Raw genomic sequence first — 27753 nt, forward strand, 5'->3', positions numbered from 1 at the left:
CCCACTATCAGTGCTCAGATGGATAAGACACACTGTTATTCAGTTTGCTACACATAAAGTGCCTCCTGCTCTTCCAATCCCAAGTGATCCTGCTACTCTACCAATGTCTTTCTCCTGGGACTCCTCCCCAGGACTCTCAGCCTGTTATGTCCTCTACAGCCTTCTGGCCCTGCTCAAAAGCTATAGAGACCCCAATTACCATCCCCACATCACCTCTCAGACTTCTCTGGACCATTCTCGATTCTCACTGAGGTTCTTGGATGTTGGTCCTGCCAAAGCCCCATCCCCACAACACTGGCAGATATATGGAGGATGGGTGAGATTATGGGTGAATTGCACCTGCTACAGACTCATGTGTTGAAGTACCAAGCCCAGGACCTCAGAACAGGCCCATGTTTGTAAATAGAGTCTGCAGAATGAATCAAGGTGAGATGTGCTCATACTGGATCAGTGTGGTTACTGAATCCAACAGGACAGGGGTCCTTGAAAGGAGAGAAAAAGCCTTGAAGATGAGGCAGAAGCTAGGGTACTGCGTCAACAGACCAAGGGGACAGCTGACTGCCAAAATCCCATAGCTAAGAGAGAGGCCTGGGACAGATATTCCCTGTGGCAATCAAGACCCCACCCTGCCCACACCCTGACCCAGCCTCCCGGCCTCCAAGCTGAGAGAAAACCAAGCTCTGCTACTCAAGCCGCCCATCTGAGGTGCTCCATGCAGCCTCCTCTTTTGTTGAAAATAGGCGTGTGCTGTGCTGTCAGCCATACAGACTGCACAAGGTCTGTACCCTCCCATAGCCTCTTCAACCTCTCTGAGCTGTCTGGAGGTCCACAGTGCTCCCCTGACTGCAAAGCTGATCTGTGATGAGCTCCATTCTACCAAGGAGAAAACAGAGCCTAGAGCAGCTGCCTCAGAGGCACGTTGAGGGATAGAATGAGTGTCCCCTGCAGCCCCTTGTGCATTCACAGTTCTCTCTCCACACTCTGCTTTTGGGGCCAGGCTGCGGGGACACAGTGAGACTTCTCCTGTCCTCTTGGGGGCTTGTTTAGTAGGAAGGAAATTATGTGCATACAAAGGCCTCAGAACATCCTCATACCAGCAGAACCAAGATAATTCCAGCTTCCCTCTGCACCCTGAAGTGTCACCCTCCAGAATCCCAGCTCAGGAAACTGGCCTTCACAAGGCGCCATCTCAGATGCTTTCTCTATGACCCCACCTTGACTGGGGTCTCCTTCACCCTCTCCACCTTCTCCTCTTCTCTCCTACCAACTGCTTCTTTCCATCAGGCACAAGAGAAGCCACTTTTCTTGTTCTGAGCCCTCAAAATTGGGTGTACACATACCCCTGAGGAAGCTAGCTGTCCTAACTCCTCCAACCTTGGGAACTGGCTCAGTACCAGGGCCCTACCAGACTCCAGCTCAGGCTTAAATGGCCCCTTCTTCCTCCCCACTTTAGGTTCCACAGCTCTGTGCATCTCATACTGCTCAACATGATTGTCCCTCCTACCCAAGTTCCCACCTTTCCCAGGGCCAGAGATGGGGTACTTGACTCCAGAACAGCAATTCACCTGCTTCCTTTATGATTACCAGCCCCAATGACCATCCCCTCTCTGCTTGGCCCAGGTCTTCCTGACCCCCCAGGACTGGTTCTTTCTGTAGTCATGCCTGACCCTGCCTGTCAGATCAGCCAGAACCCTGATCCCTGCCTCACTCCCCTCCTAATCCAGCTGGCACTCCTCCAGACCCCAACCCTCATCACATCCAACTATTGCTCTGCCAGACCCCAGTCATCACCCTCCTCTGTCAGAGGCTGAACTGAGCACTCCTAAGGGAGAGATGGCTGGAGAATGGACCAAGGAGACTGCCACCAGGGCTGATGGAGGTCAGAGGGCTCAGTGAGAGACCCAGGTACTGAGAGCCCTCAGCTCTCCAAAGAGGCTGGACATAATACAGTGAACATAATTTTCAGCCTCACCAACTCCAGGGATCCCAGGAGGCCATGGCCACAGAGAAGCAGGTGACAGCCAACTTCCTGCTTTTTCCCCTGGTGCCCAGGGCCACAGCTTCACCCACCTCCACCCACCCACATGAGGCAGCTCAGCCAGATCTGGGCCCTCCTCCTCACACACAGAAATCCCCAGAAGAAAGAGGAACTTCAGGAAGTGCCCCATGCCACCCAGTTTCAATCCCATTCTTAGTCTGTGCAGGGGTGAGGGAGTGGGGTGATAGTCACAACTCTGGGGACAAAGGGCAGTGACTCCCAGGAGGACAAGACAGAGCTGAGCTGCTGGCAGCCAGGATCCAGAACAGCAACACCTGGAACCGCTTTCACACAGTGAGTGCGATCAGCAGGGAGAAGTAGCTTCAGGGGATGAAGGCTATGGAGACCTCCTACAGGATAGAGGAGGGTGGGAAAGAGCAGAAAGAGATCAGTCCCCAAATGGAAGGCTTGGCCACTGCTGTGGGAAGATGGCTGCCTTCAGCCAGTGCTATGTGTCTATAACCCAGTGAGGGTACAGGGAGACCACTCACAAGTGCATGACCAGGCCACCAGAGTAGACATACACAAGGTGGACAACAGCCTCCAGGATGGGAATGGATGGGGAAGGAGGAGGCCTGAAGGATGGAGTTGTCCTGTCCGGGAGGTTGGTGGACTTAAGGCAGTTCAACAGATACAGTAGAAGGGATCCAGAGAAGCATGAAGCCAGAAGAAGCTTCCAGAGCTTGGAGCAATGGAGAAAGGGGGATAGTGAGAATAGCAAGAGATCACCTGGAAGGAGACAGGGCAGGGTCAGAGGCTCTGCTGAGGAGAGCTGGCTGGAGACAGGGAGAGTGTGCTGGGTGCTCAGGGAGCAAGTCCAGTATGGGAAAGAGAGGAGGTCAGGAGTGAGGCCCAACCTGGGCTGAGGGAAGTCAGGGGGACAGAAAATAGTCCCAGGAGCTCCAGGAACCAGGTACTAAACAGCCTCAGGGATCTGCAGCAGACAGGGGATACTGGAAGACAGAGCAGCTCCAGATCAGGGGATCAGAACAGAGCAGTCACGGGTAAGCTAGGCAGGTGGGAATTACTGGGGAGGGGTTGAGTCTAGGACTGCCCAAGAGCTTAGGATGTCAGATGCTTAGTAGCCACAAGTGAGTTGCAGCAGTTGGGAGTGTGGGGGCCCATAGTAGCCCAAGGAACTCAAGAGATCAGAGCAGAAAATCTACAGGTGAGCTGGAGGAGAAGAGGACACTAAGGGCTGGCAAGCCAACCTCAGGAGCTTGGGGAACCAGAGCACAGCAGTTAAAGTAACTTGGGAAGCCAGGAGTGCTTGGGAGCTAGATCAACTCTGGGAGTTAAGGGGAGCAGGGCAGAGCTGTACATGTGAACTGGGGGAAACAGGAGTACTGGGTGGTCAGGGCTGCCCCAGGAATTCAGGGGGGGTGAGGTAGAGCAGCTGGAAGTGAGTGGAGCAGGTCTGGGAAGCTGGAGCACAGGGCTGCCACAGGAACTCCAGGGAGCAAGGCAGACCAGTTAGTGATGGGTGGGGCAGGTGGGTGATTCTGGGAGGCCAGAGTCGCCCCCAGGAGCAGGGGAGCAGGGCAGAGCTTCTGGAGTTGAGTGGATCAGGTGGTGGTTGCTGGAAGGCCAGGGCTGCCCTAGGAGCTCAGGGGAGCAGAACAGAGCAGGTAGAGTGGAGTGGGGACGGAAGGGGCTTCTGGGAGGCCAGGGCTGCCCCAGAAGTTCAAGAGAGAAGGGCAGCTCAGGTGGATTTGAACGGAGCTGGTGAAGGATCCTGGGAGGTCAGGGCTCTCCCAAGAGCTCAGGGGAGCAGGGAAGAGCAGCCTCTGATGAGTGGGACAGTTGGGGGGTTCTGGGAGGTCAGAGCTGCCCCATGAGTTTAGGGGTGAAAAGCAGAGCAGCTAGGCTTGAGTGGGGCAGATGGGGATAATGGCAGGGCAGGGCAGCCCCAGGAGTTCATGGAGCATGCAGCGAAGGCAGAGTTGAGTGAGGCAGTTGGTGGTTGGTGGGAAACCAAGGATTCCTCAGGAGCTCAGGGGAGAGCAGGGATGCCTCAGGAGCTCAGTGGGGTGGATGGGGGTTTCTAGGAGTCCAAAGCCACCCCAGCAACTCAGAGGAACAGAGCAGAGCAGGTAGAGGTGAGTGGGGCAGATGGAGGATGCTGGGAGAACAGGACTGTCCCCAGAGCTCAGGGATGCAGGGCGGAGCAGCTGGAAGTAAGTTGCGGATTGCTGGGAGGCCAAAGCTGCCCCAGGACCTCAGGGACAGATGCCAGGCAGAGCAACTAGTAGTGAGTGGGGCAGGTAGGGGATGCTGGGAAGCCAAGGCTACCCAGAAGCTCAGAGAGGGAAGGCAGAGCAACTAGTGGTAAGTGGGACAGATGGGGGCTTCCTGGGAGGCCGGGGCTACCCTGGGAGTTCAGGGGAACAGGGCAGAACATCTAGTGGTGAGTGAAGCAGGTGGGTGATCCTGGGAGGCCAGGGTAGCCCCCAGAGATCATGAGGAGCAGGCAGAGCTGGAAGAGGTGAAAGTCAAGTCGGGTTTGCTGTGAGCCCAGGGCTGCCCTAGGAGCTCAGGGGGACCCAAGCAGAGCAAGTAGAATTGAGTGTGACAGGTAGGGGGGTCCTAGAAGGCCAGGGCTGCCCCGGGAGCTCAGAGAAACCAGGCAGAGCAGCTAGTGGGGAGTTGGGCCTTTGGGGGATTCTGGGAGGCCAGAACTGTCCTGGGAGCTCACCTGGATATGGCAGAGCAGGTAAAGTTGAGTGGGGCAGATAGGGGTTGCTGGGAGGCCAGGGCTGCCCTGGGAGCTCAGGGAAACAGCAGAGCAGATAGAGTTTAGTGGGGCAGATGGGGGTTTCTGCTGCCCCTGGAGCTCAGGGGAGCAGGACAGAGCAGCTGAAGTTGATTGGGGCGGGGGTCACAATTCTGGGAGGCCAGGACTGTCCCCCAAGCTCACCAGAAGCAGGGCAGCGCTGGTAGAGGTGAGTGAGGGAGGTGGGGGTTGCTAGGAGACCAGAGCTGCCCTTGGAGCTCAGAGGAACAGAGCAGAGCAGGTAAAGTTGAACTGGTCAGTTGGGGAATGCTGGGAGTCCATAGCTGCCCCAGGAGCTCAGGGGGAATAGGGCAGAACTGATAGAGATGAGTTGGGCAGGTGGGGGTTGCATGGAGACCAGGGCTGCCCCAGGAGCTGGTGAGGTGAGTGAGGCAGGTGCAGGATGCTGGGAGACCAACTCAGGGGATCAGGGCAGAGCTGGTAGAGGAGAGTGGGGCAGCTGGGAGACCAGGGCTGCCCTCAGAGCTCATGGAACAGAGCAGAGCAGGTAAGGTTGAGTGGGGCAGGTGGAGGCTTCTGGGAGACCAGGGCTACCCCAGAAGCTGGTGAAGCAACTGGTGAGGTGAGTCGGGCAGGTGCAGGATGCTGGAAGACCACGGCTGCCCTCAGAACACAGGGGAACAGAGCAAAGCAGGTAGAGTGGAGTGAGGAAGGTGGGGGATGCTGGAAGGCCAGAACTGATCTAGGAGCTCAGGGGAGCAGGGCAGAGCAGCTAAGCTTGAGTGGGGCAGGTGGGGGATACTGAGAGGCCAGGGCAGCCCCAGGAGCTCAGGGGAGCAGGGCAGAGCAGGTAGAGTTGAGTGGAGAAGGTGGGTAATGCTGGGAGGCCAGGGCTGCTCTGGGAGCTCAGGGGAGCAGGGCAGAGCTGGTAGAGGAGAGTGGGGCAGGTGGGGGATGCTGAGAGACCAGGGATGCTGTAGGAGCTCAGAGAGGGAGGGCAGAACACCTAGAGGAGACTGGAGCAGGTGAGGGTTCCTGGGAGGCCAGGTCTGCCCCTGGAGCTTAGGAGAGCAGGGCAGAGCTGGTGGAGATTAGTGGAGCAGTTGGGGGTTGCTGGGAGACCAGGGATCCTCCTCCCAGGAACTCAAGGAAGGAGGTCAGAGCAGCTAGTGGTGAAAGGGGCATTTGGGGGTTACTGGGAGGCCAGAGCTGCCCTGGGAGCTCAGGGGAGCAGGGCAGAGCAGGTAGAGTTGAGTGGAGAAGGTAGGGGTTGCTGGGAGGCCACTGCTGCTCTGGGAGCTCAGGGGGGCAGGGCAGAGCTGGTAGAGTTGAGTGGGGCAGATGGGAGTTGCTGGGAGTCCAAAACTGCCCCTGGAGCTCAGGGGAGCAGCACAAACCAGCTGATGTTGAGTAGGGTGGGGGTGGCACAATTCTGGGAGGCCAGAACTGTCCCCCGATCTCACCAGGAGCAGGGCAGAGCTGGTAGAGGTGAGTGAGGCAAGTGGGGGTTGCTGGGAGACCAGAGCTGCCCCAGGAGCTCAGGGGGAATAAGGCAGAACTGATAGAGATTAGTGGGGCAGGTGGGGGATGCTGGGAGACTAGGGCAGCCCCAGGAGCTCAGGAGAGCAGGGCAAAGCTGGAAGAGGTGAGTGAGGCAAGTGGGGTTGCTGGGAGACCAGGGCTGCCCTCAGAGCTCAGGGGAACAGAGCAGAGCAGGTAGAGTTGAGTGGGAAAGGTGGGTAATGCTGGGAGGCCAGGGCTGCTCTGGGAGCTCAGGGGAGCAGGGCAGAGCAGCTAAGCTTGAGTGGGGCAGGTAGGGGATACTGAGAGGCCTGGGCAGCCCCAGGAGCTCAGGGGAGCAGGGCAGAGCAGGTAGAGTTGAGTGGAGAAGGTAGGGGTTGCTGGGAGGCCACTGCTGCTCTGGGAGCTCAGGGGAGCAGGACAGAGCTGGTAGAGTTGAGTGGGGCAGATGGGGGTTGCTGGGAGTCCAAAACTGCCCCTGGAGCTCAGGGGAGCAGGACAAACCAGCTGAAGTTGAGTAGAGTGGGGGTGGCGCAATTCTGGGAGGCCAGAACTGTCCCCCGATCTCACCGGGAGCAGGGCAGAGCTGGTAGAGGTGAGTGAGGCAAGTGGAGGTTGCTGGGAGACCAGAGCTGCCCCAGGAGCTCAGGGGGAATAGGGCAGAACTGATAGAGATTAGTGGGGCAGGTGGGGGATGCTGGGAGACTAGGGCAGCCCCAGGAGCTCAGGAGAGCAGGGCAAAGCTGGAAGAGGTGAGTGAGGCAAGTGGGGTTGCTGGGAGACCAGGGCTGCCCTCAGAGCTCAGGGGAACAGAGCAGAGCAGGTAGAGTTGAGTGGGAAAGGTGGGTAATGCTGGGAGGCCAGGGCTGCTCTGGGAGCTCAGGGGAGCAGGGCAGAGCAGCTAAGCTTGAGTGGGGCAGGTAGGGGATACTGGGAGGCCTGGGCAGCCCCAGGAACTCAGGGGAGCAGGGCAGAGCAGGTAGAGTTGAGTGGAGTAGATGGAGGATGCTGGGAGGCCAGGGCTGCTCTGGGAGCTCAGGGGAGCATGGCAGAGCAGCTAAGCTTGAGTGGGGCAGGTAGGGGATACTGAGAGGCCTGGGCAGCCCCAGGAGCTCAGAGGAGCAGGGCAAAGCAGGTAGAGTTGAGTGGAGAAAGTGGGGGATGCTGTAGGCCAGGGCTGCTCTGGGAGCTCAGGGGGGCAGGGCAGAGCTGGTAGAGTTGAGTGGGGCAGATGGGGGTTGCTGGGAGTCCAAAACTGCCCCTGGAGCTCAGGGGAGCAGGACAGACCAGCTGAAGTTGAGTAGGGTGGGGGGGCGCAATTCTGGGAGGCCAGAACTGTCCCCTGAGCTCACCGGGAGCAGGGCAGAGCTGGTAGAGGTGAGTAAGGCAGGTGGGGGTTGCTGGGAGACCAGAGCTGCCCCAGGAGCTCAGGGGGAATAAGGCAGAACTGATAGAGATTAGTGGGGCAGGTGGGGGATGCTGGGAGACTAGGGCAGCCCCAGGAGCTCAGGAGAGCAGGGCAAAGCTGGAAGAGGTGAGTGAGGCAAGTGGGGTTGCTGGGAGACCAGGGCTGCCCTCAGAGCTCAGGGGAACAGAGCAGAGCAGGTAGAGTTGAGTGGGAAAGGTGGGTAATGCTGGGAGGCCAGGGCTGCTCTGGGAGCTCAGGGGAGCAGGGCAGAGCTGGTAGAGGAGAGTGGGGCAGGTGGGGGATGCTGAGAGACCAGGGATGCTGTAGGAGCTCAGAGAGGGAGGGCAGAACACCTAGAGGAGACTGGAGCAGGTGAGGGTTCCTGGGAGGCCAGGTCTGTCCCTGGAGCTTAGGGGAACAGGGCAGAGCTGGTGGAGATTAGTGGAGCAGGTGGGGGTTGCTGGGAGACCAGGGATCCTCCTCCCAGGAACTCAGGGAAGGAGGTCAGAGCAGCTAGTGGTGAGTGGGGCATTTGGGGTTACTGGGAGGCCAGTGCTGCTCTGGGAGCTCAGGGGGGCAGGGCAGAGCTGGTAGAGTTGAGTGGGGCAGATGGGGGTTGCTGAGAGTCCAAAACTGCCCCTGGAGCTCAGGGGAGCAGGACAGACCAGCTGAAGTTGAGTAGGGCGGGGGGGGCGCAATTCTGGGAGGCCAGAACTGTCCCCCGATCTCACCGGGAGCAGGGCAGAGCTGGTAGAGGTGAGTGAAGCAGGTGGGGGATGCTGGGAGACTAGGGCAGCCCCAGGAGCTCAGGAGAGCAGGGCAAAGCTGGAAGAGGTGAGTGAGACAAGTGGGGTTGCTGGGAGACCAGGGCTGCCCTCAGAGCTCAGGGGAACAGAGCAGAGTAGATAGAGTGTAGTGAGGAAGGTAAGGGTTACTGGGAGGCCAGGGCTGCTCTGGGAGCTCACCGGGAGCAGGGCAGAGCTGGTAGAGGTGAGTAAGGCAGGTGGGGGTTGCTGGGAGACCAGAGCTGCCCTTGGATCTCAGGGGAACAGAGCAGAGCAGATAAAGTTGAACTGGTCAGTTGGGGAATGCTGGGAGTCCATAGCTGCCCCAGGAGCTCAGGGGGGAATAGGGCAGAACTGATAGAGGTTAGTGGGGCAGGTGGGGGATGCTGGGAGACTAGGGCTGCCCCAGGAGCTCAGGGGAACAGGGAAGAGCTACTATAGGTGAATTGGGCAGGTGGGGATTTCAGGAAGCCAGACTGCCTTAGGAGCTCAGGGGAACAAAGCAGAGCACGTATGGTTGAGTTGGTGAGGTGGTCAATGTTGGGATTCCACAGCTGCCCCAGTAATTCAAGGGAGCATGGCAGAACAGGTGGAGTTCAGTGGTGCTGGGTGGGGATCCTGGTATCCAAAGCTGTCCCAGGCGTTCAGAGGGGAGCACAGCAGAACTGGTAGAGGTGAGTGAGGCCAGTGGGGTTTGCTGGGAGGTGAGGAGTTCAGGGAAGCAGAGCAGAGCAGGTTGCCTGAGTGGGGCAGGTGGCAGGTGGTAGGCAAGATTGTCCCAGGCACTCACGGGGAGCAGGGCAGAGCAGATAGAATTGAATTAGTCAGGTGGGCAATGCTGGGAGTCCACAGCTGCCCCAGGAGTTCAGGGGAGCAGAGTTGAGCAGGTTGAGTGAGTGGGCAGGTGGCGAATGGTAGGCAAGATTGTCCCAGGAGCTCCCAGGGAGCAAGGCAGAGCTGGTAGATGTGAATGGGGCCAGTGGGGATTGCTGAGAGGCCAGGGCTGCCCTAAGAGCTCAGGGGAGCAGAAAATAAAGGCCAGCTGTGAGTAGGGAAGATGGGAGTGCTGGGAGGTCACCTTGGAGCTAGGGGAGTAGGGCGAAGCAGCTGGTGGTGAATGGAGCAGATGGTGGGTACTGGGAGACTAGAGATCCCCAGGAAGGGGTACACTGTGATGAGATGGAGATAGGCGGTAAAGGAGAAGTGGACATAAAAGGTGAAGAAGCACAGAGTGCAGGCTGGGGGCTATACCCACTCTCTCTGCTCTGAGAGTAGGGAAGGGTTAGGGTTGTGGCTGGACATTGGTCGACACAATGCATCTGCCCAGATCAAGCAAAGGAGATCCAGAGGAACAAAGGGCCAAGGGAAAATTCCAGAGCTGGAGGTAGTAGGAAAAAGGGGAGGGTGAGGCCTGCAGGATGCAGGGCAGGGTCAGAAGTTCTGCTGGAGAGAGCTGGCCAGAGAAAGGGTGGAAGGCCTGCAGGGCCAGGAAGCAAGCCCAATCCTAGGAAAAAGAGGAGACCAGGCTTGTGGCCAAACTGGACTGAGGGATGTTAAGGTTAGGTGGGTAACATCAGTGGGCCTCTGGCAAGAGCTGAGAAGACTTAGAAGCAGGGAGAGCTGAAGGCTCTGGGGATCAAAAGCAGGTGGCACAACTAGAGCAGCACCAATCTAGGGGACCTGCTCATCCCACCCTGACACCTGTCCCAGCTGGTCTTGCCTGTAAGGGCTAAGATGAGACTAATGGGGACAGCTGGGTGGGCTGCAGATATGCAGACACTGCACTCTGTGGGATCCTTGCAGAAGGTCAGGGCTCCTGGGTTGGGGAGGGGAGGACCTAGGGGATACAGCCTCCGGAATCTGTGCCCAGCTGTGCCTGACACCAAGCTTACTCAGTATCTCCTCTCTTGCAGCCAGTGCCACCGCCCCATCTGTCTTCCCATTGGCCCCCAGCTGCGGGGTCAGATCTACCTCAACCGTGTCCCTGGGCTGCCTGGTCAGTGGCTACATCCCTGAACCAGTGACCGTGTCATGGAACTCTGGAGCCTTGTCCAGCGGTGTGCAGACCTTCCCATCAGTCCTGAAGGCAGGCCTCTACTCCCTGAGCAGCTTGGTGACTGTGCCTTCCAGCAGCTGGCCCAGCCAGACCATCACCTGCAATGTAGCCCACCCACCCACCAACACCAAGGTGGACAAGACCATTGGTGAGAGGACAGCCTAAGGGAAGGGGGAGTCCACTGGAGTCATGCTGGGGGTCAGCCCACCTGCCTGGACTTAACATGGCTGGACTTTGGCCAGCCAGGAAAGAGAACCCAGCCCAGGGGTGCAGGGAAGCACGTCTGTCTCTCACCTGAAGGCATATTCCCAGGCCTCTCTTCCTCTGGCAGGGAGAGACCTTCAGGACTAAATGACCCTCTCCAATACTTGGACACAAAGAATGAATTGGGTACTGGTCTCAGTACTGTTCAGGGTCACATGTGGGGACAGCCTGGTCCTGAGATAAGCTGCCCCCCGGGACCAACCTCTCCCCTCCCTCTGATGGCACCTTCTCTCCTACACTGCAGTAACCCCAGTCTTTTCTCTGCAGTGCCCAGAAGCACAACCCCCCCCAAAGAATGTCCAAAGTGCCCAGGTGAGTCACCAGGCCTTGCCCTTCCACCCAGGAGGGGAACAAGTGCCCAGAGATGCCCCACATTAGAGGGTAGCCCCAGGTACTGACCTGTCTCCTCTGTGTCTCCTGCACCAGCTCCTCAACTCCTTGGGGGACCATCTGTATTCATCTTCCCCCCGAAGCCCAAGGACACACTCTCAATCTCCCAGACCCCCAAGGTCACCTGTGTGGTGGTGGATGTGAGTCATGATGACCCTGAGGTCAAGTTCAGCTGGTACATGGACAACGTGCAGTTATACACAGCCCAGACACAGCCAAAGGAAGAGCAGTACAACAGCACATTCCGTGTGGTCAGTGTCCTCCCCATACAGCACCAGGACTGGCTGTCAGGAAAAGAGTTCAAGTGCAAGGTCAACAACAAAGCCCTTCCAGCCCCCATTGAGAAAACCATCTCCAAAGTCAAAGGTGAGACTGGTGTGGTGGACAGGGCAGAGGCTGCCATGGCCACAGGGTAAAAGCCTAGCTAGAAACCTCTCTGCCCTGGCAGTGACCTCTATGCTGACCTCTCTCCCACAGGGCAACCCAGGGAGCCACAAGTGTACACCTTGCCTCCACCCCTGGAAGAAATGAGCAAGGACAAAGTCAGTTTGACTTGCATGGTCACTGGCTTCTACCCTGGGGACATCTTTGTGGAGTGGGAGAAGAATGGGAAGCCAGAGGAGAACTACAAGAATACCGAACCCATCCTGGATTCTGATGGGACCTACTTCCTCTACAGCAAGCTCACAGTGAATAAGGACAAGTGGCAGAGAGGAGAGACGTTCACCTGCTCTGTGATGCACGAAGCCCTGCACAACCACTTCACGCAGAAGAGCCTCTCCCGGTCTCCGGGTAAATGAGCACTGCACCAGGCGAGCTCTCACTATCCCATGGGCTCTCAGATCCCTCAAGGATGCTGACACCCTCCCCCCGCCCACCCCATTTAAATAAAGCACCCAGCACTGCCCTGGGACCCTGCAAGACTGTCATGGTTCTTTCTGAGGCAGAGAGTTCACTACATACCTGGGCCTTAGGCTGTGGGTTTAGGCTGTGGTCAGAGGCCTAAGCTGTCCTCATTAGGGAGATAGAGCTGACCCAGATCAGCCAGACACAGAGTATGTGGGTCTGCCCCTCCATCCAGGGAGGGCCTGACCAGGGAGTTGGCCCTCAAATGTGAGGAGGCATGGCCCAAGGCACCACTCTCCCAGGCTCACCTTATAGGCCACAGTGACCTAGGCCATGCAGGTAGACACTTTTAGGGAGCCCCTGAGGGAAGGAACACAAAGAATAACAAGACCTTCCTCTGTCACTCTATCTTCATCCCTTGTTCACATCAAAGGGGCTCTCTCTGTGCTCTGCAGAGTCCAAACCGGCTGTGGGTGCAGAGACAGCCCCTCCAGGCCCCTTCACACTCCCCCACCTCACTCTACAGGAGGCCAGGGCTGTCCATGGTGGGGATACTCACCCTGCATCAGAAAACAAATGACCCAGACACCCAAGTGGACACTGGGCCCAGCTCCATTAGAACAAGCATGCTGGGTGTCACCCAGACAGTGGGGCACATGTGTACACACACATTTGCACAAGCCACCACACTGGGGCCTCACTTGGGCAACCTGTTCAGCACCAGACCCAGCATGTATCCAGTCACTGAACACTGGCATGGACACAGGTCCATGTTCCATCACAGCATTCACATCCTGACCAACTCACACAGAATCACTACTCCTCTAATAAGGAGCACCTGTACCCCTAGTCGCCAGACACACTAAGCATCCATCTTCATGCTTGCGCCTCCACCCCACACACAGAAGATAACACCACATCTCTGTGTGTCCCAACTCCCTTCCTACTTCCAACTTTCCTGCAGCCTAGGCATTGCTGTGTAAAGGCTCTGACATGCCTCTGGAACTCTAAGCCTGGTGTCCAGGTGAAAGGCAAAAGGACCAGGAAGGCTGCAAAGCCACAGTCTGCAGGGGAAGCCCTGACACAGGGAATAGGTACTGTGTGTTCCCAGACACCATCCAAGGCTAGGGTCTCTGGTCATTTCTGGAGTGCCTGGCCAAGCCCAGCATGCAAGCTGGAGCAGTTGAGGGAACTGAGGCTGCTGCACAGAGTGGGAAGCCAGGGGAGCTGGCCCCCAGGAGGGTGCTGCTGGCCCAGCCAAGCTGGCCCTTCCTACCAGGTCTCCTGTCAGTTCCACCCTACTCTTCCCAGCCCCCACCTTTTCGGGACACACACTGACCACCCTCTCCCTGTCCAGAGATGGACCTGTACGAGACCTGTGCCGAGGCCCAGGATGGGGAGCTGGACGGGCTGTGGACGACCATCACCATCTTCATCACCCTCTTCCTGCTCAGCGTGTGCTACAGTGCCACTGTCACACTCTTCAAGGTGGGCACACTGTCCCCACACTGGTCCCTATGCTGTTTATCACAGTGCCTCCATGATGTCCACACTGTCCCCACCATCCCCAATGCTTTCCATCCATGCCCACTGTCCATGCTGCCCTCACGCTGACTTGATGTCCTGAAAGTACCCATGCCATCTGTCACCTTGTCCCATGCTGTTCTCATTGTCCCCGTGCTGTCACCACATTGTCCCATGCTGTCCCTACAGTGTCCAATGCCATCTCCCACATTGTCACATGATGTCACACATTATTACATGCTCTCCCCTGCAGTATTCCCACAATATCCCCTGCTGCTCCCCACACTGCCCCACAGTGTCCCAGGCTGTCCCCACATCACTCCTGCACAGACTATCCCACACTGTACCCTCACTGCCCATGTTGTTCCCACCTGTCCCCAATTGTCACCCACACTTTCTGTACACTGATTTCATGCTGTCCCCATGAGCCCTGTACTGCCCACACTCTATTGCCACACTAACTCCATGCTGGTCCTCACTCTATCACCACACTGTCCTCACCCCATCCCTATCCTGTCCCCACTCTGTCACTACACTGTCCTCATGCTGTCCCTTACCATGTTCCCATACTGCAACCTTAATGTCCCCCAGTCACCATGCTGCCCTCAGTGTATCTCCACACTGTCCCCACATTGTCCCATGCTGTCCCCAAACTGCTCCCATGCTGTCTTCAGCACTGTCCAACCTGTCCCCACACTGTCCCCATGATGTCCTCCACACTGTTCCCACCCTGTCCCCATGCTGTCTGCATACCCTCTTCTACACTGTACCCATGCTGTTCCCACACTGTCCCCATAATGGTCCCACAATGTCCCTCACCATTCCCCCATTTCTCCCCTGTTCTCTCTCCACACTGCCCCCACACTGCCCCCACACTGTCTCTCACACTGGTCCCACTCTGTCCCCACACTCTCACCACACTGACCCACTGTCTTTGCACAATCCCTACACTGCCCCTACACACTGCCTCCACAATGCCCCCACACTGTCCCCCATTCTCCTGTCCAAGCTGAGAAGGTGGCAGTTCACGGACACTGTGCCTGTCTCACCCACACCATCCCCCAGGTGAAGTGGATCTTCTCCTCAGTGGTGGAGCTGAAGCAAACGATCGCCCCTGACTACAGGAATATGATCGGGCAGGGGGCCTAGGACCACCTCCTTCAAGAGCCCAGGACTTCCCAGAAACCCTGTGGATCCTGTCCATCATGTCAAGCAGCCTCACAGCCAGGCCACACCTGCCTCTGACCTCACCACCCTCTGACTCTACAACTTACTGACACTGAGCCCCTGTCCCTTTCCCTGTGGAGGAACATGCAGATAGCAGGCTCTGCCTCCTGATCTCAACTGGATATGCACTGTCCCTCCACAGCAGTTATCAGGACACAGGCTGGGGTCAGCACGGGTCATGTATCCCCTCACTGAGACATCTCTGCCCTCAGGGCTTCAGGACATTCAACCTGGAGGAGATGGAGGCAAGCATTGTCCATGTCGTCTGCACAGGAGACAACTTCATCCACACCAGCCTCCTGACCTCAGGGTTTTTCTGAGAGAATCCCAAGTATTGAGATCTTTGTGTAGAGACATTTGCCACAAGCACGGGAAGCAGAGGGCCATCACACCCCAAAGGGGAGCTTTGGGACAGGCTGCTCATTGTCACACTGATGGCCTTCACCCTGCCCCATGCCCAGCCAAGTGCCATCCTAGCACTTCTGGAAACCCCAGCCTAAGCAATGGGCCTGTGTTTCTTGGGCTCGTGGGAAAGAGCCTGCATGTGATGGGACTCCATGTACTTCTTTTTCTTGCTGGATACTGAGAGATAGTATTCAACTCAATGATGCAGGCAACCCCACCCTCTGAGGACCAGGACACTTCCACTGCCCCCAGGTTCCCAGCTCAACTCCACAGAGAGCACTCAGAAGAGGGCCTGGGCCACATGCACAGCAAGGGAGCCCAAGCAGGTGCAAAGTCAGAGACCACCTGAGGAAGTGGTGGGTGTCCACCCGATGGACCTCTTGGTGAGGGTACTGATGAGCAAACAGTCCCATTACTATAACCAAGTATTGGTTACTCGAGATAGTTGTCAATTCTTTGGGATATTATACATAGAAATCATGTAGAAATCATGAGAGCAATGGCGCATTATTATTCCTGCCTAATCTACATACCTCTTACCTCATTCTCTTATCTTAGTGCATGAGCTAGACCTTCCAGTATGCTGTGGTGCAGTAGTAGTGTTAAAGGGACAAGGTCACTTTGGCCCTGACCTTAGGGAGAAAGCATGCTGTGTCCCATATTAACTATGATGTCAGCTGTAGGCTTTGTAAATATCCATTGTCAATCTGAGGATATTCTCCGCTACTCAAAGCTTGCTGAATTGTTCATGATAAAGAGTGTTGGATCTTATCAGATGTGTTTTCTTCATCTATTGATATGACCACATGGTCATGTGGTCATAATTATGTATTAGCTTACACATGTGTGGAGTTGTATTAATTGATTTGGAAGGATTGGATTTTCATCTTTGTTTATTGTTATTTATGTTTGCACTGCTGCGGATCAAACCCAGGGCCTCACACATGATAAGGAAGCACTCTACAACTGAGCTATGGCCTGTCCTCAGTCCCTTAACTGATTTTTGAGTATCAAACTGGCCTTACTGCATTAGCCAAGTTTCTGCAGATAAGCAGAACTAACAGGATGAGAGAGAGAGAGAGAAAATGCGCTCCACTGACACATGAAGTTAACCACATATGGATAGTAAATCCCACAAAGTATAATTTTCTTTATACATTGTTTCATTCAATTTGACAATATTTTGTTAACATTAGGTTTTATATCCTCAATATTGGAGTCAAATAATTATTTAAAAAGGAGCTAGAAGCCCCCAATATCTATTTTAAATATCTTGACGGTTTATATAAATCATACAGAGTAAAGGGTTTCATTATGACATTTCCATATATGCAAAAGTAAAATGGAAAAGAAAAGTGAATAAAAATAATCAAACCCAACAAACAGCAAGCCAAACAAAATGAATAGTTGTAGAAGGGGGATAGAGAGAGAAGACAACTTGATCTATTGAAGCAGAAAGAGAATAAAATGGGGGTGTTCAAAGGAGAGGGAGGAAGAACAGATGATTTTAAATTAAATTGTGAAGGCTAGCTGTAGTGCTCACATCTACAATCCATGTACTCAAGAAGCTGAGGCAGTGAGACTACAACCCCAGGCCAGCATGGCCCTGGCAAAGAAAGACTATGTCAGAGAAAGAGAAAAAAAACAAATAAATAGAAATGCAGAAAAAACAACCACCACCAAAATGACAGAGAAAAACCATACAAAAGAGATCAAAGAAAATAAGTGTTACATGGAAAAGTAATATAAAGAAACTGTAAAAACAAAGGAAAGGGAAAAAAGGAACTTGCTCTTAAGAGCAGAGACGATGCAGCATAGGCAACAGAAAAGGACAAACAACAATGTCACTTTGCTTCAAACAACAGAAAAGGGTTCTATGACTGATTATGTCCAAGAGCAGGGCACTAAAACCTAACTGCTAAGATAACCAGAGTGAGAAAAAAAAGAGGCAAAATCCTGATCCAATATACAGGGAAATATCAAGAACTGAAGGCATCAAGTGTGTCTGAATCCAAGGTAACAGAGAAATATTTTTTACAAAACTGATTGAAGGAGTTTAAAGTGAGAGATGAGTGAAAAGGAGGGGATATACACAGAAGAGGAAAGAGATCTTTAATATTAAACACTGTGTTAGTAAACAGTACAATTTTTAGTAGACCTGAAGACAAAGTTACAGTAAAATAAAGACATACGGAAAATGAGAAAGAGACTTATAATATCAAAGAGATAGAGAAACTAGAGTGGAAAGTGTTATCAAATAACCGTGCCAGATAAAATCCTAGAACAAAAGAATGAAAATTCCTGGATTTCAAAGTACAGCAAGAGAAACAAAAAAACAGCAAAAGATCCACAAAAAGGTAAATCGTGCTGAAGTTTACAAATACAATGAATCTTCAAAAGCTTTTCATGAGAAAACATCAGGTCAGAAGGAGGTTAAGATGCAGGCCAAAGACAATCACCCCCTAACATCTCCAGGGAAGTCACCAGGAGCAGCTGGAGACCAGCTACCCTTCAAGGTGAGGCAGGAGGTACTGAGGCTTCAATAGCAGACAAACAGAATCAGACTTTAAAAAGGAGTATGGGTTTGGTAAGTGGAAACAAGGGAAAGAAGGTCCACTCCAGCATGGGCAAAGAGCCAAGCATGAAACAGAGTGTGAGGACCAGGGATTAGGGCAGGGGCTACAGCAAAACAAAAAACAAAAACTCCAAAAAAAACATGCACTGTGGTTTCAGCTGTGAACAAGAAGAATCTTATTTTGAAAAAATATAAACATAAGATTTTGAAGAGTGGAACTATAAAAAGAGAGAAAGCTTTGACAATTGGCATGGCAGAGGCAGGGAGTGAAGTAAGAATAAGAGACAAACACAATTAACACTGGACTCAAAATCATGCAGGTCTGCAGCCTAGCCAGACAGGGATCCAGGAGTCCACATAGTGTAGAGGCACTGAGAACATTCTCTCTTCTCCCCAGCACTCAGCCATAGTTCACTGGTGGGCAGTCATGGTGTATGGATTCCTGGCCAGGTGGCAGTATTACCAGTCAGAGGTCCCTGCAGTTTTGGTCTATGGAAACGCACAGTAAGGATAGAGCACTTGTTCACTAAAGTGCTGGCCAGGAGTGTGAGTCTAGCTATGGTAGAATGTCTGAGTCAGAAGGGCAGAGAACTCTACACAAAGGGAAACCAGTTGGAGTCACAGAAGGGATTTGAAATCACCTCTCATTTTCATGGAGCACTGGGAGGGGGCAGACCTACAGGACAGAGCCTGTGGAGTGGAGTGTTCTGTCATAGAGGTGCATCTCCATAGGGCTTCCATCACAGGAAGATACTTAAAGACTCCAGAGATTAGGACAAGACCCATAGAGTCCTGAGGAATATTCGCTACCAGGTCTTCCCACAAAATACATCCTTGGTTCCTAGGGAACAACACAATGGAAAATGAGGAAGACAAGATGGCACACACCCAGCAGCATGCTGGTGAATTGGCCAGGGAGAGAAAAACCAGTAGACATTGACTGACAATTTGTGCTATTGCCCACATGAATGGCATCCTTAGAAGAATGGAAACTTACACTCTTGGTTTTAATTTTTTTACTTTTCCCTAGTTTTCTTTTTTTTTCTTCAGTTTTTTAACTATTTGCTTTTCTAAAGAGATTTTAAGTTGAACTGATTGGTTTTTATATTTACATATAAATTTTTCTATAATTTATTTTTGCTCTTTTCCTTGTTTTTATACTAACTTATATTACTTCTGCATTTAATATATAATTTCTTTGATTTCATATGTCTAGTTCTGTTTTTTATTTTGTTTTGTAGTAGTGGGATCTGAACTCAATGCCTCCCACTTGCTAGGCAAGTGCTCTACCATGTGAGCCTTGCCCATAGTTCTTGCTGATTTTGTTTTGATCTGTTTTTGGAGTGGGTTTTCCTTATATTGCTGAGAACAGCTGGGGGCTTACCATCTCCCTGCTTCTACCGCCCAAGTGTAGAGATTGTAGACATGACTCACCACACCTAGATGTTAGTCATCTATTTTTAATCATCTCTTCTTCCTCCCTGTCCTTTCTCCATAGCCATTCCCCCCCCCATTTTATTGTTTTTCTGTATTCATTTAGATCCATTTTCTCTCTCCTTTTTCTTCTCTCTCTAACTTCCCCTCAACAATTCTTTTTGTTGTTACTGGTTTGGGTTGTTTGTTTGCAGGGTCTTTTTTTCTCTATCTCAGTCTTCCTTTAGCCAGATCTTCGCAATATATTCTCTTCTTGTTTTTCATTCTCCTTTCTATTTACTTTATCCTCTTTTCCTTCAATTTTTATTTCCCATGAAATTGGAAATATTCACTAGTTTTATTCTTCCTACTTCCTTCCCATCTATATACTTACAAAGTAGTGTCTTCTTAGTTCATGTAGAATGGTCTTTGCTCTTTCATTCCCAAATATTATTGGACTCCTGATGATGATTATTCTTATTAGCAGATTCACATACTTGGTGTGTTAGTCAAATGCAGTTGCTGCTGAGTCTCATTTTTTTCTCTCTGAGTGGTGTTAGGGGTCAGATCAGAATTTGAGAATGTTGGGTGAATTTTCAGTTACTAAGGAACACAACTACACCATTGGCAAGAAACTGTACCTTGACAATGCCACTACCCAATCCTCCCACCCCAAATATAGCACCTTAAAGAACACAGGAAAGTAAAAGCTCCAGTGAGCTGGCCCCAGATTCATAAATCCCAATATGAATAACAGTAAAAAATATAAAGCAACATGACTCCTCCAAAAGTCAGTAATTCTAATGGTAGTGAAGTGAATGAAATCCTAAAGAATTCAAAAGAATGATTATAAAAATATCAATAAAATTGAAGAGGATATGAATAAACACCTAAATGAATGCAAAGAGAATACAAATATCAGTTGTACAAAATAAAGAAAGCAATTAGAATATGAAAGAGGAGCTCAATAAAGAGATAGAAATTCTGGGGGAAAATAAATTTTCAAAAATGAAAACCTCAATAAGTTAAATGTTTAAGAACTCAGTTGAAAACATCAACAACAGACTAGATCAAGTTGAAGACCAAATATCAAGGCTGAAGACAAGGTAAATGAATTAGAACATTCAGACAATAATAAAGAAAAAATAAGAAAATACGAACAGAACATATAAGACCATTTATGGACCAAACTTAAGAATCAAAGGCATAAAAGAAGGAGAAGAGCAATAAACTAAAGATATAGAATATGTCTTCTAGGAAAAGAAATGGACATTCAGGTAGAGGAGGCTTTTAGAACAGTAAACAGTCAAGATAGGAAAAGGCTCTGTCAACATCATATCAGTTAAAATAATAAGTACACAGAAAAGAGAAAGAATATTGAAAGCTGCAAGAGAAAAGTGCCAAGTCAAATAGAAAGGCAAGTCTGTCAGAATAACAGCATATTTCTCAACAAAAACCTTAAAAGCCAAGAGCTCATGGAATGATAAGTCTCAAGCCTTGAAAGAAAATAGTTGCCAACCTAGATTACTGAATAGCAAAATACTGGATAGCAAAGCTATCCTTCATGATTTAAGGAATCTTCAATGGTAAACAAAAGCTGAAGGAATTTATGACCATTAAGCCAGCACTGCAAATGATACTTAAAAGAATTCCACGGAGAACAAGAAGATAAACAAACCCATGAGATCACAGAAAAGGCAAAATCTCAGTGAAAGAGTAGATAAGTAAATGAGGGTTAAGAAATATTCCAGCATTAAAAAAACAACAAAATAACAGGAATTAGTTAACATACCTTTCAATAATAACTCAGAATGTCAATGGTCTCAACTCTCCAATTAAAAATTAGAGGCTGGGGATTGGATTTAAAAAAACAAGACTCAACTGTTTTCAGCCTGCAAGAAATGCACATTACTGGACAAGACAAACTCAGCCTGAAAGTAAAAGAATAGAAAAAGAAATTCTAAGCAAAATGGAACCTGAAAGAAAGCAGGCAAAGCTATACTCACATTTGACAAAGCAGACTTCAAAACAAAATTACTTGGAAGTGACAAAGAAGGTTTGTTCATATTGATAAACAGAACGATACATCAAGAGTATTTAACAACTGTAAACATATGTGTACTGAACATAATTGTACCCAATTTTATTAGACAAATACTTCTGTACATAAAGACACAGAGGCTCACACAATAACAGTGTATGACTTCAATACCTCACTCTAACCAACGTACTCATCATCCAGAAAAATATCAACAAAGGAACCTCAACATTCAATACCATTAAACATCAACTGTACTCAACAGACATGTACAAAACACTCCAGTCAAAAGCCACAGCACACACATTCGTCTCCCGCAGACAATGGAACTTCTTCAAAGTGGGCCATACTACAGTGGAACAGAATAGAGGGCCCGGATATAAAGCCACACAACTATAACCTTTGTTGGTGACAAAGGCGCTAAAAATATACGATGGAGAAAAGACAGCCTCTTCAACAAAAACTGCTGGGAAACCTGGTTAGCAGTCTGCAAAAAACTGAAACTAGATCCATGTTTATCACCCTATACCAATATTAACTCAAAATGGATCAAGGATCTTAATATCAGACCCCACACTCTAAAGTTGATACAGAAAAGAGTAGGAAATACTCTGGAATTAGTAGGTATAGGTGAGAACTTTCTCAATGGAACCCCAGCAGCAAGCAAATAAGAGATAGCATAGATAAATGAGTCTTCATAAAACTAAAAACTTCTGCTCAACAAAACAAATGGTCTCTAAACTGAAGAGACCACCCACAGAGTGGGAGAAAATATTTGCCAGCTACACATCAGACAAAGGACTGATAACCAGAATATATAGGGAACTTAAAAAACTAAATTCTCCCAAAACTAATGAACCAATAAAAAAATGGGCAAGTGAACTAAACAGAACTTTCTCAAAAGAAGAAATTCAAATGGCCAAAAAAACACATGAAAGAATGCTCACCATCTCTAGCCATAAAGGAAATGCAAATTAAAACCACACTAAGATTCCACCTCACCCCTGTTAGAATAGCCATCATTAGCAACACCACAAACAACAGGTGTTGGCAAGGATGTGGGGAAAGAGGAACAACTCTTTTACACTGTTGGTAGGAATGCAAACTAGAACAACCACTCTGGAAAAAATTTGGAGGCTACTTAAAAATCTAAACATAGATCTATCATATGATCCAGCAATACCATTCTTGGGGATACACCCAAAAGACTGTGACACAGGATACTCCAGAAGCACTTGTATGTACTCCCTCATATGCGGACATTAGATCGAGGGTAAACACAACAAGGGGATTGGACTTTGATCACATGATAAAGTGAGAGCACACAAGGGAGGTGTGAGAATAAGTAACACACAAAAAAAACTAGATAGCAATTTTTGCACTCAATGCAGAGAAACTAATAGAGAAACTTTAAACAGAGGCCAATAGGAGAAATGGACCAGGAAATAGAGAAAAGATTAGTTCAAGAAGAATTAAATTTTTTTTCATGTTAAATTGTGCCATTTATTGTATTCTTATATCTCAATAACACTTTTTTTTAATTTTTATTTTATTCATATGTGCATACAATGTTTGGGTCATTTCTCCTCCCTTCCCCTATCCCCTCCCTTAACCCCCTGCTCCCTTCCTCTTCCCCCCTACCCCCTCACTACCCGGCAGCAACTATTTTACCCTTATCTCTAATTTTGTTAAAGAGAGAGTATAAGCAATAATAGGAAGGACCAAGGGTTTTTGCTAGTTGAGAAAAGGATAGGTGCACAGGGAGTTGACTCGCTTTGATTTCCTGTGCATGTGTGTTACCTTCTAAGTTAATTCTTCTTTTTTTGTTGTTTTTTATCTTTTTTTATTGTTTTATTATTCATATGTGCATACAAGGCTTGCATCATTTCTCCCCTCTGCCCCCACCCCCTGCCTTACCACTCACTCTGCCCCTCCCTCTCCCCCCACCCCCTCAAAACCCAGCAGAAACTATTTTGCCCTTATCTCTAATTTTGTTGTAGAGAGAGTATAAGCAATAATAGGAAGGAACAAGGGTTTTTGCTGGTTGAGATAAAGATAGCTATACAGGGAGTTGACTCACATTAATTTCCTGTGCATGTGTGTTACCTTCTAGGTTAATTCTTTTTGATCTAACCTTTTCTCTAGTTCCTGGTCCCCTATTCCTATAGGCTTCAGTTGCTTTTAAGGTATCTTCATTAGTTTCTCTGCATTAAGGGCAACAAATGCTAGCTAGTTTTTTAGGTGTCTTACCTATCCTCACCCCTCCCTTGTGTGCTCTCGCTTTTATCATGTGCTCAAAGTCCAATCCCATTGTTGTGTTTGCTCTTGATCTAATGTCCACATATGAGGGAGAACATACAATTTTTGGTCTTCTGGGCCAGGCTAACCTCACTCAGAATGATGTTCTCCAATTTCATCCACTTACCAGCGAATGATAACATTTCGTTCTTCTTCATGGCTGCATAAAATTACATTGTGTATAGATACAACATTTTTTTAATTCATTCGTCAGTGGTGGGGAATCTTGGCTGTTTCCATAACTTGGATATTGTGAATACTGCTACAATAAACATGGGTGTGCAGGTGCCTCTGGAGTAACCTGTGTCACAGTCTTTTGGGTATATCCCCAAGAGTGGTATTGCTGGATCAAATGGTAGATCAATGTTTAGCTTTTTAAGTAGCCTCCAAATTTTTTTCCAGAGTGGTTGTACTAGTTTACATTCCCACCAACAGTGTAAGAGGGTTCCTTTTTCCCCCGCATCCTTGCCAACACCTGTTATTGGTGGTGTTGCTGATGATGGCTATTCTAACAGGGGTGAGGTGGAATCTTAGTGTGGTTTTAATTTGCATTTCCTTTATAGCTAGAGATGGTGAGCATTTTTTCATGTGTTTTCTAGCCATTTGAAATTCTTCTTTTGAGAAAGTTCTGTTTAGTTCACTTGCCCATTTTTTTATTGGTTCATTAGTTTTGGAGACTTTAGTTTTTTAAGTTCCCTGTATTTTCTGGTTATCAGTCCTTTGTCTGATGTGTAGCTGGCAAATATTTTCTCCCACTCTGTGGGTGGTCTTTTCAGTTTAGAGACCATTTCTTTTGATGAACAGAAGCTTTCTAGTTTTATGAGGTCCCATTTATCTATGCTATCTCTTAGTTGCTGTGCTGCTGGGGTTTTGTTGAGAAAGTTCTTACCTATACCTACTAACTCCAGAGTAGTTCCTACTCTTTCCTGTATCAACTTTAGAGTGTGGGGTCTGATATTAAGATCCTTGATACATTTTGAGTTAATATTGGTATAGGGTGATATACATGGATCTAGTTTCAGTTTTTTGCAAACTGCTAACCAGTTTTCCCAGCAATTTTTGTTGAAGAGCCTGTATTTTCTCCATCATATATTTTTAGCACCTTTGTCAAAGACAAGTTGGTTATAGTTATCTGGCTTCATATCTGGGTCCTCTATTCTGTTCCACTGGTCTTCATGTCTGTTTTTGTGCCAGTACCATGTTGTTTTTATTGTTATTGCTTTGTAATATAGTTTAAAGTCAGGTATCGTGATACCTCCTGCATTGTTCTTTTGACTGAGTATTGCCTTGGCTATTCGTGGCCTCTTGTGTTTCCATATAAATTTAACAGATTTTTCAATCTCTTTAATGAATGTCATTGGAATTTTGATGGGAATTGCATTAAACATGTAGATTATTTTTGGGAGTATAGACATTTTTACTATGTTGATTCTACCAATCCATGAGCATGGGAGATCTCTCCACTTTCTATAGTCTTCCTCATTCTCTTTCTTCAGAAGTTTATAGTTTTCCTTGTAGAGGTCATTCACATCTTTTCTTAGGTTTACACCTAGGTATTTGATTTTTTTGGAGGCTATTGTAAATGGAATTGTTTTCATACATTCTTTTACTTTGCTCATTGTTAGTGTATAGAAATGTTAATGATTTTTCTTGTTGATTTTATATCCTGCTACCTTGCTATAGCTATTGATGATGTCTAGAAGCTTCTGAGTAGAGTTTTTTGGGTCTCTAAGGTATAGGATCATGTCGTCTGCAAATAGGCTTATTTTGACAGTTTCTTTACCTATTTGTATTCCTTTTATTCCTTCTTCTTGCCTAATTGCTCTGGCTAGGAATTCCAGTACTATGTTGAATAGGAGTGGAGATAGTGAGCATCCTTGTCTGGTTCCTGATTTTAGAGGGAATGGTTTCAGTTCTTCTCCGTTAAGTATAATGCTGGCTGTAGGTTTGTCATATATAGCTTTTACAATGTTGAGGTACTTTCCTTCTATTCCTAGTTTTCTTAGAGCTTTTATCATGAAATTGTGTTGGATCTTATCAAAGGTTTTTTCTGCATCTATTGAGATGATCAAGTGGTTTTTGTCTTTGCTTCTGTTAATGTGGTTTATTACGTTTATTGATTTTCATATGTTGAACCACCCCTGCATCCCTGGGATGAAGCCTGCTTGGTCGTGGTGAATAATCTTTTTGAGGTGTTGTTGAGTTCAGTGTGCCATTATTTTGTTGAGGATTTTTGCATCAATGTTCATTAAGGAGATTGGCCTATAGTTCTCCTTTTTGGACGTGTCTTTGCCTGGTTTTGGGATAGGTGTAATCCTGGCTTCATAAAATGTGTTTGGCAGTTTTCCTTCCCTTTCTATTTTGTGGAACAGTTTAAGGAGGGTTGGTATCAGTTCTTCTTTAAAGGTCTGATAGAATTCAGCAGAGAATCCATCAGGTCCTGGACTTTTCTTTTTGGGGAGACTCTTGATTGCTGCTTCAATTTCATTTTGTGTTATAGGTCTATTCAGGTGATTAATTTCCTCTTGGTTCAGTTTTGGACGATCATATGTATCTAGAAATCTGTCCATTTCTTTAAGATTTTCAAATTTATTTGAATATAGGTTTTCAAAGTAGTTTCTGATGATTTCCTGGACTTCCATGGTGTTTGTTGTTATCTCCCCTTTTGCATTCCTGATTCTACTAATTTGGGGTTTTTCTCTCCTCATTTTTCTCAGGTTTGCCAGGGGTCTATCAATCTTGTTTATTTTTTCAAAGAACCAACTTTTTGTTTCATTAATTCTTTGCATGGTTTTTTTGGTTTCTATTTCATTGATTTCAGCTCTTATTTTTATTATTTCTCTCCTTCTATTTGTTTTGGGATTTGCTTGTTCTTGTTTTTCTCGGACTTTGAGATGTATCATTAGGTCATTGATTTGGGATCTTTCAGTCTTTTTAATATATGCACTCATGGCTATAAACTTTCCTCTCGGGACTGCCTTTGCTGTGTCCCATAGGTTCCAGTAGGTTGAGAAGAATTAATTTAGAATGTAACACATATGTACAGGAAAGCAAAGTGAGTAAACTTCCTGTATAGCTATTCTTATCTCAACTAGCAAAAACTCTTGGTCCTTCCTATTATTGCTTATACTCTCTCTTCAACAAAATTAGAGGTAAGGGCAAAATAGTTTCTGCCTGGTAGCAAGGGAGTGGGGGCTTTCGAGAGGGAGGGTACAGAGGGAAAGGGAAGGGGTGGGGGAAAAGGGGCAGAAATGACCCAAACATTGTATGCACATATGAATAAAAGAAAAAAAAAGACATTTTTAAATGGGTAATACTTTAGGATACAAAGCAAGTCTTAACAAATACAAAAATTGAAATAATAAATTGTCTCAGACCACAATGGAATAAACCTACAACAACACAAATTACAGAAGATATAAAACATGTGGAAATGAATTATACCCATTTGAATGATCAGTGGGCCATTATAGAAATAAGGGAGAAATTAAAATTTTCCTAGAATCAAATTTCCAGAACCTTTGGGATACAATGACACTGGTTTTAGTAAGGAAGTTTACAGGTATAAGCACCTCATTAAAAAAATTAGAGCTTTCTTAAATGAATACCCTAATGATGCACCTAAAGGTCTTAGAAAAATGAAAACAGCCAATCCCCCAAATCAGTAGAAAGAAAGAAATAATAAAGATCAGAACTGAAATTAATTAAACAATGAATTGGCTCTTTGAATGGATAAACAAGATTGACAAGCCTTTAGCCAAACTTACCAAAAGAAAGAAAACACATATTAGTAAAATTAAAGACAAAACTATTGTTGTGATATTACAACAGATACCACTGAAATCCAGAGAATCACTGAGGAATACTATGAAAACTTGTTCTTAATATATTGGTAAATCTAAAGACATGTATAAATTTGAGACATATGATCTATTTAAATTGAACTAAGAAAATAAATAACTTAATCAGTAATGAGTGATGGGATTAAAACTGTAACTTACAAAACACTCCCTACAAAGAAAAGTTCAGGACTAGATAGGTTCACTACCAAACTCTGCTAGAACTTTTATGAGAAACAAAGACCAATGCTCCTCAAACTATTCCACAACATAAAACGGGAAGCAACACTTCCAGACTCATTCTGTGATGTCAGTATTACTAGAAACTAAAACACGATAAGATACAGCAACAACAAGACAACAGGCCAATTTTCTAGATGAACCACAGTGGA

At 48.4% G+C, this 27753-nt stretch overlaps 4 gene segments (V, D, J or C); 3 read left to right on the forward strand and 1 right to left on the reverse strand.

Moving 5' to 3' along the window:
• LOC109674306 (Ig gamma chain C region-like) overlaps window positions 1-12117 on the forward strand; it is a 94528-nt gene extending 82411 nt beyond the window's left edge. The window contains 4 exon segments of the C gene segment in view: window positions 10400-10690; window positions 11074-11118; window positions 11233-11562; window positions 11674-12117. Of these exon segments, the coding sequence occupies window positions 10400-10690; window positions 11074-11118; window positions 11233-11562; window positions 11674-11996 (989 nt within the window).
• The window catches only part of LOC109683548 (Ig gamma chain C region-like), a 128668-nt gene that overhangs the window by 81875 nt on the left and 19040 nt on the right, over window positions 1-27753 (forward strand).
• Window positions 1-27753, forward strand: part of LOC109683549 (Ig gamma-1 chain C region-like) — a 160790-nt gene that overhangs the window by 81603 nt on the left and 51434 nt on the right.
• Window positions 1-27753, reverse strand: part of LOC141421460 (Ig mu chain C region membrane-bound form-like) — a 152417-nt gene that overhangs the window by 7083 nt on the left and 117581 nt on the right.

This window comes from Castor canadensis, chromosome 3 (assembly GCF_047511655.1).
Source record: "Castor canadensis chromosome 3, mCasCan1.hap1v2, whole genome shotgun sequence".
Classification (NCBI taxonomy): Eukaryota; Metazoa; Chordata; class Mammalia; order Rodentia; family Castoridae; genus Castor; species Castor canadensis.